Source organism: Somniosus microcephalus, chromosome 3 (genome assembly GCF_052327205.1).
Source record: "Somniosus microcephalus isolate GS21.2 chromosome 3, FLI_Smic_1.0, whole genome shotgun sequence".
Lineage (NCBI taxonomy): Eukaryota > Metazoa > Chordata > Chondrichthyes > Squaliformes > Somniosidae > Somniosus > Somniosus microcephalus.
In genome coordinates this window covers 48,534,798-48,552,926 of record NC_140989.1, presented here as the reverse complement: position 1 = coordinate 48,552,926, position 18,129 = coordinate 48,534,798, and the positions used below count along the sequence as shown (strand labels likewise).

The 18,129-nt window shown below is 41.8% G+C and overlaps 1 protein-coding gene across 1 annotated transcript in view; it reads right to left on the bottom strand.

The window, feature by feature from the left end:
* LOC147121028 (lutropin-choriogonadotropic hormone receptor-like) overlaps positions 1-18,129 on the bottom strand; it is a 130,739-nt gene that overhangs the window by 48,983 nt on the left and 63,627 nt on the right. The window contains exons 3-5 of the mRNA XM_085980332.1: positions 12,613-12,687; positions 10,310-10,384; positions 7,597-7,671 (exon numbers count right to left, since the gene is read on the bottom strand). Of these exons, the coding sequence (XP_085836458.1) occupies positions 7,597-7,671; positions 10,310-10,384; positions 12,613-12,687 (225 nt within the window). The remainder of the gene's footprint in view (positions 1-7,596; positions 7,672-10,309; positions 10,385-12,612; positions 12,688-18,129) is intronic.

Below are 18,129 nucleotides of genomic sequence, written 5' to 3'. Positions count from 1 at the left end.
TAGTATGCATGGCGCAGTATTATACTACACAGTGCAGTGACCCAATGAACAATTTGGTCGGGACAGAACATAAGAATTAGGAGCAGGAGTAGGCCATATGGCCCCTCGAGCCTGCTCCGCCATTCAATAAGATCATGGCTGTTCTTCGACTTCAACTCCACTTTCCCACCCGATACCCATATTCCTTGATTCCCTTGGAGTCCAAAAATCTATCGATCTCGATCTTGAATATACTCAAAGACTCAGCATTCACAACCTCTTAAATGGCCGACCCCTTATCCCAAGACTATGCCCACTAGTTCTAGAATCTCCAGCAGGGAAAACAACCTCTCAGCATCTACCCTGTCAATCCCCCTCAGAATCTTATATGTTTCAATGAGATCACCTCTCATTCTTCTAAACACCAGAGAGTATAAACCCAATCTACCCAATCTCTCCTCATAGGATAACCCTCTCATCCTAGGGATCAATCTAGTGAACCTTCGTTGCACCACCTCTAAGGCAAGTATGTCCTTCCTCGGATAAGGAGAGCAAAACAATTGTAGTAAGATATCCTTACTCTTGTAAAAAGAAAGACTTGCATTTATATAGCACCTTTCACGACCACCAGACATCTCAAAACGCTTTACAGCCAATGAAGTACTATTTGAAGTGTAGTCAGTGTTGTAATGTGGGAAACGCAGCAAACAATTTGCGCGCAGCAAGGCCCCACAAACAGCAATGTGATAATGACCAGATAATCTGTTTTTATTATGTTGGTTGAGGATAAACATTGGCCAGGACACCAGGGATAACTCCCTTGCTCTTCTTTGAAATAGTGCCATGGGATCTTTTACGTCCACCTGAGAGGTTTAACATCTCATCCGAAAGACAGCACCTCCAATAGTGCAGCACTCCCTCAGCACTGCACTGGAGTGTCAGCCTAGCTTTATGTGCTCAAGTTCCTGGAGTGGGGCTTGAACCACACAACCTTCTGACTCAGAGGCGAGTGTGCTACCAACTGAGCCACAGCTGACTACTACTTCAAACATCTTGCAATAAAGGCCAACATGCCATTTGCCTTCCTAATTGTTTGCTGTACCTGCATGCTAACTTTCTATGTTTCCTGTACGAGGACACCTAAATCTCTTTGAACATTTAACAGTTTCTCACCATTTAAAAAATATTCTGTTTTTCTATTCTTCCTACCAAAGTGAATAACCTCACATTTCCCCACATTATACTCCATCTGTCACCTTATTGCCCACTCACTTAACCTGTCTATATCCCTTTGCAGGCTCTTTGTGTCCTCCTCACAGCTTACTTTCCTACCTAGCTTTGTATCATCAGCAAACTTGGATACATTACACTCAGTCCCTTCATCTAAGTCATTAATGTAGATTATAAATAGCTGAGGCCCAAGCACTGATCCTCCTTGCAGCACTCCACTAGTTACAGCCTGCCAACTGGAAAATGACCCATTTATCCCTACTCTCTGTTTTCTGTCAGCTAACCAATCCTCTATCCATGCTAATATATTACCCCCAAACCCATGAGCCCTTATCTTGCGAAGCAATCTTTTATGTAGCACCTTATTGAATGCCTTTTGGAAATCCAAATATACTACATCCACTGGTTCCCCTTTAGCTACCCTACTAGTTACATCCTCAATAATCTGTAATAAATTTGTTAAACACTATTTTTCCATCATAAAACCATGTTGGCTCTGCCTAATCATATTATAATTTTCTAAGTGCCCCATTATCACTTCCTTAATAATTGATTCCGGCATTTTCCCGACAAGTGATGTCAGGCTAACTGGCCTGTAGTTCGTGTTTTCTCTCTCCCTCCTTTCTTGAATAGCGAGGTTACATTTGCTACCTTCCAATCCACTGGGACCATTCTAGAATCTAGGGAATTTTGGAAGATCACAACCAATGCATCCACTATCTCTGCAGCCACTTTTAGAACCCTAGGATGTAGGCCGTCAGGTCCAGGGGATTTGTCGGCTTTCAGTCCCATTAGTTTCTCAAGTACTTTTTCTCTACTCATATTAATAACTTAAGTTTCTCACCCTCATTAGACCCTTGGTTCCCCACTATTTTTGGTATGCTTTTTGTGTCTTCTACTGTGAAGACAGATACAAAATATTTGTTGTAAAGTCTCTGTCATTTCCTTATTCCCCATTGTAATTTTTCCTGTCTCAGCCTCTAAGGGACCAATGCTTACTTTTGCTAATCTCTTCCTTTTTACTTACTTGTAGAAGCTCTTACAATCTGTTTTTATGTTTCTTGCTAGTTTACTCTCATATTCTATTTTCTCCCTTTATATCAAATTTTTGGTCATAAGAACATAAGAAATAGGAGCAGGAGTAGGCCAATCGGCCCCTCGAGCCTGCTCCGCCATTCAGTAAGATCATGGCTGATCTGATCCTAACCGCCAATTCACTATCACAGAACCATCTCCTGAATCTAACAGAATTAGACACACGAAATAGGAGCAGGATCAGGCTACATGGCCCCTGGGCCCGCTCCGCTACCCACCGGGCCATGACCGATCCGAACCTAGACTCATGTCCAAATTCCTGCCCGCTCCCCGTAACCCTTAATTCCCTTTACTTCTTGGAAACTGTCTATTTCTGTTTTAAATTTATGTAATGATGTAGCTTCTACAGCTTTTTGGGGCAGCATATTCCATGGGCCTACCACCCTCTGAGTGAAGTAGTTCCTCCTCGTCTCAGTTTTGAAAGAGCAGCCCCTTATTCTAAGACTATGCCCCCTAGTTCTAGTTTCACCCATCATCGGGAACATCCTCCCCGCATCCACCCGATCCAACCCCTTCACAATCTTATATGTTTCAATAAGATCACCTCTCATTCTTCTGAACTCCAATGAGTAGAGTCCCAATCTACTCAACCTCTCCTCATATGTCCATCCCCTCATCCCCGGGATTAACCGAGTGAACCTTCTTTGTACTGACTCGAGAGCAAGTATGTCCTTTCTTAAGTATGGACACCAAGGCCTAGAAATTCAGTATAGCCACGTTTGGGGCGCTACAGCCGGGCGTTCGCTAAATTTTGCGCCCGGCGCAACTTAGCGCCACCTTCGCCGATATTCAGTTGCATCACCCCAAGAGGTTGCTGCTGCGCTAAAGCAGGCGATGCACGACTATCAGTAGGCGCTAAGCCGGCGATCCGGGGCGCTAACACCGAGGGCGGGCGCAGCGCAGGTGCGGCGAGTTGCTCAATGAAGGCAGACACGCTGGAGCCGGTCAGCTCTTAAAGGGGGAGGGTCGACTTGTTTGGCTGCCATGCCCTGCACACTGCAGCCCTGAAGCAAGGCCTGACCATTGCTGGTTCATCAGTTCTACGCCCTGAACCATGGGGAAGCCCGCTATTCTTCCAAATCCCATTGCACGCTCTTGCTGCTTGTCCAGGGTCATGGGGAAGGAGATGTACTGACGTCTCCTTCTGAAAAGGGCATTGTTCACCTGGCGGATGCAGCAATGTACCGCAAACTGGGAGATGTTGGCAATGTCCCCAGTAGCGGATTGGAAGGAGCCGGTGGCATAGAAATTGAGAGCCACCATCACCTTCACTGCCACCGAGAGAGACGTCCTGCTCCTCAGCTGTGGCTGCAGATCTCTGCGAAGCAGGTGGCAGATCTCAGTGACCACCTCCCTTCTGAATTGCAGCCTCCGAACACACTGCTCCTCAGACATGTTCAGATATGAGAACTGCTGGTGGTATACCCTGGGTGGGTAAGGCCTCCTGTGCCGACGCCTGTTGGCCCTTCTCCGTCTGGCCATGACTGGCACACTCTCACGGCGTCTCTGAGCCCTTTGAATGCAATGCAGAAAGCCAACGTTTCCACCCATTGCAGCCCCCATTATATGTGGTGACTCAAGGCTATGGCACTGAAAGTTAAATCCAAGTGCAAAGCTCTGGCCTGAAGTCAGAAGTATCTGTGCGAGCGCTGAGTCAAAGCAGAAAGCTCTCTCCCTTTGTCTCGCTCCAGAAGGATTGGCACAAAATGGCTGCCACTTATAATGCAGGAGGAGTCCCCTTTAAATAGCGCCCCCCGCGCCCCACAGCGACTGGGAACCATTCCCCTTTACCAGTCGTTGGGGGCGCCAGGCGCACATTAGGCCGACGCCACTGAAGTTCCGGTTCAGGGCGCACAAAGGGCGTTGCACCATGAAATTATGTCAGGATCTGCGCGCGCAGCTGAGCGCGCGCAAAGGTTTTGCGCCGGCGCTAAATCTTAACTGAATTTCGCGAGAGGCGCAGATCGCGCCGCGCCCGGGCACTAGCCGCTTCGCGCCCCACTTCTCACCCTCTTAAGGCGCTAGCGGTTGGCGCTAACAACTGAATTTCTAGGCCCAAAACTGTACGCAGTATTCCAGGTGCGGTCTCACCAATACCTTGTACAACTGAAGCAATACCTCCCTATTTTTATATTCTATCCCCCTAGCAATGAAAGCCAACATTCCATTGGCCTTCTTAATCACTTGCTGCACCTGCATACTAACCTTTTGAGTTTCGTGCACCAGGACCCCCAGATCCCTTTGTACTTCAGTACTTTCCAGTTTCTTGCCATTAAGATAATAACTTGCTCTACGATTTTTCCTGCCAAAGTGCATAACCTCACACTTTCCAGTATTGTATTCCATCTGCCAAATCTCTGCCCACTTACTTAGCCTGTCTATGTCCCCTTGCGGGTTTTTTATGTCCTCCTCACACTACTTTCCCTCCCATCTTAGTATCATCTGCAAACTTTGATATGTTACACTCGGTCCCCTCTTCCAAATCGTTAATATAGATTGTAAAGAGTTGGGGACCCAGCACTGACCCCTGCGGAACACCACTAGTTACTGATTGCCAGTCTGAGAATGAACCATTTATCCCAACTCTCTGCCTTCTGTTAGATAGCCAATCCTCTATCCATGCCAGAATATTACCCCCAATCCCGTGATTTTTTATCTTAAGCAATAATCTTCTGTGTGGCACCTTGTCAAATGCCTTTTGGAAGTCTAAATACACTACGTCCACTGGTTCCCCTTTATCCACCCTATATGTTACTTCCTCAAAGAACTCCAGCAAATTTGTCAAACATGACTTCCCCTTCATAAAACCATGTTGACTTTGTCCTATTAAATTATGATTATCCAAATATCCTGTTACTGTCTCCTTAATAATGGACGCCAAAATTTTACCTACCACAGATGTTAGGCTAACCGGTCTATAGTTTCCAGCCTTCTGTCTACTGCCCTTTTTAAATAAGGGTGTTACATTAGCAGTTTTCCAGTCTGCCGGGACCTTTGCCGAGTCCAGGGAGTTTTGGAAAATTATTACCAATGCATCCACAATCCCTACTGCCAGTTCCCTCAAGACCCTAGGATGTAAGCCATCAGGTCCAGGTGATTTATCCGCCTTGAGTCCCATTATTTTACCGAGTACCACTTCCTTAGTGATTTTGATCGTGTTTAGCTCCTCCCCCCCTTTAGCCCCCTGTTTGTCCAGTGTTGGGATATTCTTAGTGTCTTCTACTGTAAAGACTGATATAAAATATTCATTCAGTGTTTTTGCCATCTCCATATTTCCCACCATTAATTTCCCGGTCTCATCCTCTAAGGGACCAACATTTACTTTAGCCACCCTTTTTCTTTTTATATAACTATAAAAACTCTTACTATCTGTTTTTATATTTTTTGCTAATTTACTTTCATAATCTATCTTCCCTTTCTTAATCAATCGTTTTGTTATTTTTTGGTGTCTTTTAAAGTTTTCCCAATCCTCTATCCTCCCACTAGATTTGGCTACCTTATATGCCCTTGTTTTTAGTCGAATACTATCCTTAATTTCTTTACTTAGCCACGGATGGCTGTCTTTTCTTTTACACCCTTTTCTTCTCAGTGGAATATATATTTTTTGGAAGTTGTAAAATAACTCCTTAAATGTACACCACTGATCATGTATCGTCTTACCCTTTAATCTATTTTCCCAATCCACTCTACTCAATTCCGCTCTCATACCTTCATAGTCTCCTTTATTCAAGCTTAGCACGCTTGTTTGAGATCCAACCTTCTCACCCTCTAATTAAATATGGAATTCAACCATGTTATGGTCACTCATTCCAAGGGGATCCTTTACTAGGACATTTTTAATTAATCCTGTCTCGTTACACAGGACCAGATCTAAGGTTGCTTGCCCCCTGGTCGGTTCAGTTACATACTGCTCAAGAAACCCATCCCTAATACACTCAATGAACTCATCCTCAAGGCAGCCCTGCCCAATTTGATTTGTCCAATTAATATGATAGTTAAAATCCCCCATAATTATAGATGTTCCCTTATTACAAGCCTCAACTATTTCCTGATTGATACTCCGTCCAACAGAGTTGCCACTGTTCGGAGGCCTATAGACTACGCCCACTAGTGTTTTTTTCCCCTTATTATTCCTTACCTCCACCCAAACTGTTTCATTATCCTGATCTTTTGACCCAATATCATTTCTCTGTATTACAGTGATTCCTTCCTTTATTAACATAGCCACCCCACCTCCCCTTCCTTCCTGCCTGTCCTTCCTGATCGTTAAATAACTTGGTATGTTTAATTCCCAGGCATTGTCACCCTGCAGCCATGTTTCTGTAATGGCCACAAGATCATACCCATATGTCGTTATTTGTGCCATTAACTCGTCTATTTTGTTACGAATGCTACGTGCATTCAGATAGAGAACTTTCAAAGATGTTTTGTGACACTTAGTTCCTGCTTTTGCCCTTTTTATTACTTTACCTTTTACTCCATACCTTCTGCCACTTCCTGACACGCTCTGGTTTTTAATTTCCCCACTGCTACCTAAGTCTATGACCTTCTCTGTTGTCATTTTTATTATTTGCTCTCTAGGAACCTCCCCCCCACTAGTTAGTTTAAAACCCTCTCCCAGCACTGGCCAAGTTTATAAAGCTGGTTTATAAAGCTCTTCTAATCCTCAGGCTTACTACTATTCACCACAACATTATAAGCCTCTTCTTTTAATCTAATACTATTTTTAACTTCTTTAGATAGACAGCAGAAAATATAATTTATTCTATCACTGTTTTTCGTAACATCAAAGAGAGTCTAAGTAGCACAATATATTCTAACACTCTCCTTTCACTGCTGGGACCTTGGTCTTGCATCTAGTCCAGACTCACTGAAAGTCTACTTTCTCTGACTACTGCAAGGACCCCAAGTAAAATGAATTTATTTAATTTCACTGGACATGGATCTTCAGTGCAAAACTGGCCATAATTTGTCTTTAAATTGGCAATTTCACTCAACGAGGCCAAAAGAAAGGCTGGGGTAGGAATTGGAAGGTCACACTGGTGCTTTAGAGAACACTCTTCTCAGTTTGTGACTGTGGTACATTGTTCAGGCACAGCAAAGGGTGCTTGACACCATCAGCGCCATATAATTTTTGGCCGGGGACTATTGGATAATACTGGAAAGAGAAGTTAAAAATGTACAATTACCAGTGCTGAAGTCCCTCACCTTGATAAGAAAATAAATACATCCCATCTCTCCCTCCCATCAAATTTATTTAAATTATATTGATAACGTTGTAGGGATACTTACAGAATAAAATTGGATGCAATTGAGTGGATGTGTGTCAGATCAGGAAAGAATCCTACTCCAGTATTACAAATGCTCCTGGTTTAAGAAAATAATTATGAATTGGTATTCATGTCAGTACTTAGGAGAAGTAAAACACACTCATGAACACGCAGAAGTACAATAAAATGGTTTAATTTTAACTTTCAGGTGACTGTCTCAAAATATTACAAAAATACAAGTCTACAAAAAGGTAAAGGAGAAGGTACATGCAATGGGAAATACTTTTAATAGAATACTTAAACCAGGGCGATATCAAACGTTATTTAAAATTCCCCATCTCACAGGAGGCATTCCCATGTTTAGTGTTATTTTCCCTCTCTTTGATTACTCATCTATTCAGATTGCCACTCTGAGGGAATTAACACTGTTCAGCTGATAATCATGTAGAGGAGCATCTCCACAGGAAATTTCACAGAGCAGAATACTTTCTAGCTTGGAACAGAAAATTTCTGCATTAGCAATGTACACAATATCAAACTTTGCAGATGATACAAAAATAGGAAGCGTGGTTAACTCTGAAGGGGAATATAAGCAACTTCAGGAGGACATATGCAGGTTAGTAGATTACGTAAATAGGCGTCAAATTAAATCCCACACGGACAAATGTGAAGTTATACTTTTGGCTGGAAGAATAAGGAGAGGATATATACCCTAAATGGTATAACTTTAAAAGGAGTAGGGGTTCAGATACCCAAAGGAGTTGGATAGAGGAGTTCAACATTATGAGAGGTTTCAATTTGATAAATTGGGAAAAATGATTTCCACTGGTTGGTGAATTGGTAACTAGAGGGCACAACTTAAGTGCAACAACAACAACCTGCATTTATATGGCACCTTAAACACCCCAAGGCGCGTTTTCAAACAGAATTTGACACCGAGCCACATAAGGTGATTTTAGAGCAGATGGAGGTTTTTAAGAGTGTCTTAAAGGAGTAAAGAGAGGTGGGAGGTTTAGGGAGGGTATTCCAGAGTTTAGGGCCCAGGCAGCTGAAGGCACGGCCATCAATGGTGGAGCGATTAAAATCGGGGATGCGCAAGAGGCCAGAATGGGAGGAGCGCAGAGATCTTGGTGGGGTGTAGGGCTGGAGGAGGTTACAGAGATAGCGGGGGGAGAGGCATTGGAGAGATTTGAAAACAAAGAGGAGAATTTTAAAAATCGAGGCGTTGCTCAACCAGGAGCCAATGTAGGTCAGCGAACACTGGAGTGATGGGTGAACAGGAATTGGTGCGAGTTAGGATACGGGCAGCAGAGTGCATCACCAAAGAATGAAGGGAGAGGCGAGGAGAATTTATTTACTTTATCACAGAGGGCATGGAAAGCTTTAACAGAAACAGTGGTGCAAGAAGAATGCACAACAGTTTTCATAAGTGGATAAATATTAGAAAAAGAAGAAATTATAGGTTAGGTGAAAGGGACTAAATGGATAACTCGGAGACAGCACAAACATGATGGGCTGAATGGCCTCATTCTGTGCTGTAAAATGTTATTACTTTATGAAAAGTAATGTTGTATATTTTTCTCAAAAGGCAGGAAGTAAAAGGGAACTTGCATAAAATATGCAAATAATGGATGGTCAGCCAATGACTTGGTTACTTTTAGCTGTCAGGTGTTGTTTGTTAATAAGAAACCAAGGTGAAGGCCCAAGCACAGGAACACCGCCAAGGTTGAAACGGATGGAAGAGAAGACAAGATAAGTTGAGACATAGTGCTTAGGTCTTTACAAGGCCTGGGTTTTAAATGCCTAAGATTGTAGGAGAAACAGGAGTTCATAGTTCTGAGGTCTTGAGAAGATGCTCCTGGACAATGTAAAAAAACAAAAGCTTATTAACTCAACTTTCTCTACTAGTAGAACCATTATTAAAGTCTTGGATGGACTTGTGTTTTATACAGAGTTTCTTCCTTACATCGCTGAAGCACGCTGGGAAGTATTTCTATTCTAAAAGCACTATATAAATGCAAGACCCCCTCAGCTTTTCCTGTGCTTATTCGCCCCTTTATGAAAGCCCCAGCAACATGAAAGAGCTAGAAAGCCACACTTTCCTCCCAGTAGTGCCTGGGAAATGAGCAATCCCCAGCCGCGAAAGAGAGCAATATTGGGGCCCATCAGCAAAATAGAAAAAGTAAATTTGTAACGCTTTTAACTGAAATCTCGACTGCAGAACAAAAGGACATAGTTATAAACTGATCAATACCTGGAATGGTCTTCTGGGCACATTAGCAGAGGGAAAAACTCTGGAATCATTCAAGAGGCATAGATACTGTGATGGGCAGACTATGTGCCTGAAATTCCACAGGGGGTCTTCCCGGTCTCCTTAAGTTACAGTAGGAGATCGGCAGAACTCCCAGCCAAATGGTGTAAATGGCCATTCTCAGCAGTTACACAGCTTCCCTGGGAGTTCTGCCAATCTCATGCCTAAATTTCAGCTGGAAGGGGACCGAACGAACCCCTGGAGAATGTCAGGGCCTCTATTTTTGTAGAAAGATGAAAGAGTTTGTCCAAATTACCTCCCCTATCTTCACTTATTTTTGTGATCTTTGTAAACCAAGACATAAACTACAATAAACACTGAATAAAACAACTAGCACCATGTGAATCACAATTGGTACATCAAATACAAACAGCACTGTATGAAACATGCTTCTCAGAAACTAATGCAAATTAAGTTCTCTCACAAGTATCTTAGCCGTGGTAGATTTTGGAAAGCTTCTTGATCAATTTTCACCAGATGCTTTGTATTCTGAATTGAGCTGGATAGAAGAAAGTGAGATATTAGAATTAATGGACCAGTAAAAGAGACATGGAGCATAATTTGAATGTAACATGTAAGAATTTAAGATTAATTAATAGCTTTGGATCTATGGAGGGACTGGAAAATTGTCATGTTTTAATATTTAAAACTAAAACAGAAGAAATTAAGTTAAGTAAATGTTAAAATAGATCAAGCAATAAACAATAGGGGAATACCACAACCCCATGTTCCCAGGAGTGCAGGTCAGAGAATCAGGCTACAATGTTGTAGCCCACCTATGACCAATGCTCTTCATAAGTGCAGCTCCCTGCTGAGAATGCAGAATTGCACCTAATAATAACAGCCATTTCTCCAGTGTTTCCGCCGATTTTACACTGCAATTACAACAGGAGACCAGGAGAACTCTACAGATGTTCTCCTACCAAGAAAATGTAAAATTGTAAGCTAAATTCGCCCATCTCGCTCTCTCTGCGGGGAGCCACTATTCAACAGAGTTCAGAGCAGAGATAGGGCTAAAACTGTAGGATCAATTCTCTGACCTGCTCTCTCCAAGTGCAGCTCACAGCTAGGAAGACAGGATGTGTGCATTTATCCTAATGAATCAGGTGAAAGAGAATGAGAGAGACAAGAAAAGTCATGGGCCAAGACAAAGATAAAAGGCACAGCAGAGGTTGAGCTTCTAAAACTATATATTCATTTTAATTTTTTTATTAATATATTTTTGTAACAGACCTATTACAAGAATACAAGTAGCCACGTTACTGTAACATTACGGTTTGTGTCAGCATCATGATGCAAGAGCTGAAATATTAAAGATGACCAGCCCAGGAAGCTGCCAGATTACCACCTCACTTCAATGACATAAGAACATAAGAAATAGGAGCTGGAGTAGGCCATTTGGCCCTTCGAGCCTGCTCCGCCATTCAATAAGATCATGGCTGATCTTCTACCTCAACTCCACCTTCCCACACTATCCCCATATCCCTTAATTCCCTTCGTTCCCAAAAATTGACCTTTTGTTTATACATGCAGTGATAATAGTTTACAGCTGAAAATCTATTTTGTGTTCTTCCTAATACTCTAATCTAAAAATTTGATATGCTTGTCCATTCTTTTCTTTTCCATGATCGACCTTTAAATGGAGATTTCTCCCTTGGAAATTAGTGATGCAAAGCTGCTAGCGTGCCTTAGCTGGAAATTGTGACCAACGCTTAAAATAAAGACGCAAGTTGAGCAAATAAGGTGTCCTTTTTAGTCTAAAGTAGCTGCAATTTTATGGTTTATGTTCAGTATAATACTTTATTAGCAGAAATTATTGTCATTAAGATCAGCATTACTTCATCCCTAACCTGAATACTTTCTATACTTCATTAAATAGACATCTGGCGTTTTGAATCCTTTGATCGCATTGGCATCAAGGTCAAATTGGTTTGGCACTCGCAAACTGATTGGGCCGTATATTCCGATGCCTACGGGTGTGTACGAGCTGTGTACACACCCGTAGGGACATTGGAAATGCCGGTTTCAGGCATGCGAAGCGCAAGTGCTGAAAATCGGTATTTCCAATCTGTCAAGAATGCTCTTGACAGATCGGACGCCTGCCCTGGGGAAGGACCTCTGCAGGCGAATAGTTTCGCTGTCTGGAGAACCTCCGCCTGCAGAAAACCCTTAGAAATCTTACGCCTGGTAAAAGCAGGCGTAAGGCCCGCTTTAACCAGCATAAGAGTTGAAAAAAGTTAAAAAAAAAAAAATTCCACTCATTTATCATTTAAAAATACTTTTAAAAAAGGTAAGTTTATTTTTAGCCTCGTAAAAAACTTTATTTTTTTCAAAAAATTTAATTTTTGTTTAAAATATTTAATTTATTGTAATTTCAACTTATTTTAAAAATGTGATTTAAAAAATTATTTAATGTTTTACTGTGTTATGGGGTGATCTCCATTCATATATTTGACAGTTCTATCTGTCAAGTGTATGAAGGACGATACCCTTCTCCTATTGGCTCCCCATGGCCCATGTGATACCAGGGACACTTGTGAACCGTATGTGCCTCTGGGATATGTGGGCCCTGTGCATTTCGAGTTTGGAGAGGCCCAGGAGCGGAAGTATATGCACCTCGGGAGCCCTCAGGTAAGTTCGTAGATTTTTTCCAGTTTGGAGGCCTCCGCACGCAGGAAGCCTCCGATCGGAAAATACGGACCATTATATTTACAAACATCAACTTACAGTTCCACCAAGTCCAGAAGATCAACAAAGGCCCCAGACTCTATTCTCTCCAAGGAATCACTCTGGGAAATATCACTGAAATACAAGAACACAAGGGAAATAGTTCATTCTATGCACTATAAAATTATAAAATTATTTTCCTTGTCCAAATTGCAGTTGAGTGAAACGAAGTCTATGAATTGAATTTTTTTGCCTGGATCTTTTTTATGGGTTATGTTAGGTTGACATTTACCACTGATCAGCAGTGGTTTCATACTGCAGTCTCATACTTACAGTAACTCTGACCTGACCCCAGAACTGTGGTGAACTCTTTAACTCCTCTCCCCTTCCTCCTACAATCAACAGGATTTTAAAAGCCAAGCTTAGTATAACCAAATTGCTACTTTTTAATTGACCATCTCTCTTAAACCTAGGAATTACTTTCAAAAATATCAACAGATGGAACACTTAACACTCATGCGCCTGTCCCTTGGTTTTGTTTTAAAAAGGACGTTAACCTATTTAAGATGAATGGAGCATTTAGCAACATTTCAATCTACTAACAGATCTTCTATAGCATTGCTCATGGTGAATGGGAGGCTTTATAAGAACAGCTTTGAGGCATCTCTGGGACCTGGAGGCACTTTGAATGGGGCTTGTACTGGGTTGGGGTCACCATGTCTAACATATTTTGAAGGTATGGGGGTGGGGGGGTGTAGTGAAGAGTTTCCAAGGTTTGGAAGCACTAGGAGGGTGTCAAATGGTCCCAGGACACTGAAGACAGAAGTTCTAGGAAGACGGAGGCAGAGGGATTGAGGAGGAACAATGCCCCACGGTCACTGGTGGTTAACAATGACAGAGGAATCAAGGGTGGGTTGTTTGAGGAGAGGGCTGATGACAAGGGTGGGCGACAGTTGCTGAGGAGAGGGAACTATTTGCACTGTCAGCTAGCACGAGAGCAGGAAGGGAAGTTGAGTGGTTAGCAGTTTAGTGGGAATGGGTTCAGGGAGCAGAAGTTTGATCTCATGGATAAGTCCTTTCCACATACCCTTATTTTTATTTTTCAAATATTGGAAAGAGTATGAGGGTAGATGAGAGAGAGGGAAAGAAGGAAAGAAAGGGAAAAAAAGAAAGAACGAAAGAAAGAGTAGGGATATGCCTGGAGGCGGTTTGGCACTGTAGATATAGCAGCAGAGGCAGCTCAATGGAAAATCTCCATCCTGATCATGAAGAAATCCACGAGCTCCTCGCACTTGTTAAGAGGTGAGGGTGGAGATGAGTTTAACAAGATGGTTGGTAGTGTAAAAAAGGGGCCTGAGGTTATCTCTGCTAGTGTTTCTCTTCCTTCCCAATTTTATTAAAATGCTACATCAATAATTTTCAGTATGAAAGGAGAGCAATCATAGAATCAGAATGTTATAATAGCATAGGAGGCCTTTCACCCCATTGTACCTGTTCTGACTCTCTTTAAAAAGAACTATTCAGGTCGTCCCATTCCCTTGCCCTTGTTATTTTTTGAACCTCTACTTCCCTTTTAAAAACTATATGGATTCTGCATCCATCACTATTTCTGGCCGGGCATTCTATGGGCTAACAGGCTTCTTTGTTTTTAAAAAAGATTTTTTTCTTCATTATCCTCTTAACCTTTTCTGCTCTGATGTAAAGCCCCAGTTTCTCTGTTTTGTGCCTAACTAAAGCCTCTCTAGTATCATCTTAGTGAATCCCTTCTGCACCCTCTAAATGGACTTCACATCTATGCTGAAGCAGGGCGCTCAAAACATGAACCTTTTTTCTCTTCATTGATGGTGACTGACGTGCGTTTCCAGCATTTTCTGTTTTTGTTTCAGATGTCTAACATTTGCAGTTTTTTGCCTATTATTTGCAAATAACTTTACATGGGTGACAATGCCATTTTAATTTTAGCTTTTCTTTTCCTTATTGCTGTCATTTGACTTAATATCTGTTTTATGAGATCTACTTGCTTTGTTCTCTGTTTACTGCAACACTGTACACTTTACACAGTATGGTGTTCTTTTTTTACAGACAAATGTTGAAAAGGTTTGCCTATGAGTAAATGTTGCACTCTTCCCTTCCAATGTTTATTCTACTTGTAACACATTTTGAAGATGCTTTTCATCTAACTGAAGAAAAATCTGCTCCATTGTCATAATTGTAGTAACATTACAATGACTAATGAACCCTGGACAGCTACATGATGTCCAATTCAAAAATCATTTGCCCTTTTTTTTATTGTGACAGATTTATTTAATGAGAAATAGAGATTGATCAATGTTTATTCACAATTTAATGCCTTGGAATTTCCTCAAATTTACGGCAATCTTGCCAACTTGTACTTATGCCGAAATTTCCTCAGAATCATAGAAACATAGAAGATAGGAGCAGGAGTAGGCCATTAGGCCCTTCAAGCCTGCTCCACCATTCAATGAGATCATGGCTGATCATCCAAATTTAGTAACGTGTCACTGCTTTCTCCCCATATCCCTTTAGCCTTAAGAAATATATCTAACTCCTTCTTGAATATATTTAATGATTTGGCATCAACTGCCTTCTGTGGTAGAGAATTCCACAGGTTCACCGCTCTCTGGGTAAAGAAATTCCTCCTCATCTCTGTCCTAAATGGCTTACCCCTTATCCTTAGACTGTGACCCCTGATTCTGGACTCACCCGCCATCGGGAACATCCTTCCTGCATCTAGTCTGTCCAGTCCTGTTAGAATTTTATAAGTTTCGATGAGATCCCCTCTCATTCTTCTAAACTCTAGCGAATATAAGCCTAATCGACCCAATCTCTCTTCATACGTCATTCCTGCCATCCCAGGTATCAGTCTGGTGAATCTTCGCTGCACTCCCTCCATGGCAAGAACATCCTTCCTCAGATAAGGTGACCAAAACTGCACACAATACTTAAGGTGTGGTCTCACCAAGGCCCTGTACAACTGCAGCAAGACATCCCTGCTCCTGTACTCGAATCCTCTCGCTATGAAGGCCAACATACCATTTGCCTTCTTAACCGCCTGCTGCACCTGCATGCTTACCTTCAGCGACTGGTGTACAAGGACACCTAGGTGTTGTTGCATCTCCCCTTTTCCCAATCTATTGCCGTTCAGATAATAATCTGCCTTCCTGTTTTTGCCATCAAAGTGGATAACCTCACATTTATCCACATTATACTGCACCTACCATGCATTTGCCCACTCACCCAACCTGTCCAAATCATACTGGAGTTTCTCTGCATCCTCCTCACAGCATACTCGCCCACCCAGCTTTGTCTCGTCTGCAAACTTGGAGATATTACATCTAGTTTCCTCGTCTAAATCATTAATATATATATTGTGAATAGCTGGGGTCCTAGCACCGATCCCTGCGGTACCCCACTAGTCACTGCCTGCCACTCGGAAAGAGACCCGTTTATTCCAACTCTTTGCTTCCTGTCTGCCAACCAGTTCTCTATCCCAGTCAGTACCTTACCCCCAATCCCATGTGCTTTAACTTTGCATGCAAATCTCTTATGCGGGACCTAGTCGAAAGCCTTCTGAAAGTCAAAATGCACCACATCCACTGGTTCTCCCTTATCAATTCTACCAGTTACATCCTCAAAAAATTCCAGTAGATTTGTCAAGCATAATTTACCTTTTGTAAATCCATGTTGACTTTGTCCGATCCTGTCACTGTTTTCCAAGTGCTCTGCTATTACATCTTTTATAATGGACTCTAGCATTTTCCCCACTACCGATGTCAGGCTTACTGGTCTATAATTCCCCGTTTTCTCTCTACCACCTTTTTTAAATAGTGGGGTTACATTAGCTACCCTCCAATCCATGAGAACTGTTCCAGAGTCTATAGAATTTTGGAAGATGACTAGCAATGCATCTACTATTTCTAGGGCCACTTCCTTAAGTACCCTGGGATGTAGATTATCAGGCCCTGGGGATTTATCAGCCTTCAATCCCGTCAATTTCCCTAACACCATTTCCCTACAAATACTGATTTCATTCAGTTCCTCCCTCTCATTAGACACTATGTTCCCCGACCTCTCTGGGAGGTTATTTGTGTCCTCCTTTGTGAAGACAGAACCAAAGTATGTATTTAATTGGTCTGCCATTTCTTTGTTCCCCATTATAAATTCCCCTGATTCTGACTGCAAGGGACCTTCGCTTGACTTCACTAATCTTTTTCTCTTCACATATTTATAGAAGCTTTTACAGTCAGTTTTTATGTTCCCTGAAAGCTTACTCTCATACTCTATTTTCCCTTTCTTAATTAATCCCTTTGTCCTCCTTTGTTGAATCCTAAACTGCTCCCAATCCTCAGGGTTGCTGCCTTGAATCTTGTTACCTTACACCAGAACGCAAAAACCGGCACAAAATAGGCAGAAGTCAGCAGAAATTAATCAGGCCTGAGGAAATTGCAGAACTTACACCATGTTACTTCTTTAAGTCCCTCTTTATTTATGAAAATTTAAGTTTGAAGCCATCAAACCATTATTTACGCACATTAGGCGCAGCATGTTTAAGCAAATGCAATCATGGAACCTTTTCAATTTTTAATTTCGCTTATTCTCATGCCATAAAAATGCATTCAAAGATACAGGAAAATACATTGCTGGGCTCAGTAAGGAGAAATATAAAAATAAAATGCTTAATTTTTTTTTTAACTCGCCATTAAACACCAGATATATGACTGTCCTACTACAGCTAAAATTTTAGGAATAAATTTACAGCATAAATGGAGGAAATTCATACCCTTTTGCATGGGGGTGCAGAGCTTTGTGAACGAGCAGTGGAGACCTTCAGCTGAGGTTCTACTGAATCAGCTCAAGAGATCAAGGAAACTTGGGCGTAGCATAAAAGCTGGCGTAAGTTACGTACGCCAAAATTTCTTCAATCTTCTGCACTGAAATTTTGCGTTACGCTGTACTTTCATCATTTTTTTTTGCTGCAAGTTTTCAGGAAATTCCGAGTCATTGTCATTTCATATTCTGGTAAACAACCAGTATCGCGTGTGTTTATCTGACTAAGGAAAGTGTTCTGTTCTCTTGTGCAGCAGTACATGGTGTTCAAATTGAGTGGTCACCTTATCTTTTTGAAATAATTATCCAGCTGTCTTTAAGAAAGGTCACTTACTATATTAGGTCAACTCCAGTTATACACATAGCTGATTAGAGTATAGTTCAGATCTAAGCATAGAATTCCAGTCAACCAAAACCACATTCAACCATTCCCAATGCATGGAGTTCTAATTAACCAAATTACCTACCATTACCTACAGTTCGAGTGGACAAAACTACTCATTCAGGCCCACTGTATAAAATTCCAACTGGTTCATGCATTTTCCATTCTCCTCCAAACAACTTCCTGGTTATTCACAATGTATGGAATTCCTATGCCTAAACCATTTCATTCCTATTACAGTATGTAGAATCTCATTGTACCAACTCACCCCTATTAGGAAGAATTCAATATCTGAAATCACTTTCCATCAATTCTCTTTGCAAAGGCTTCCAATATGATAAACCATC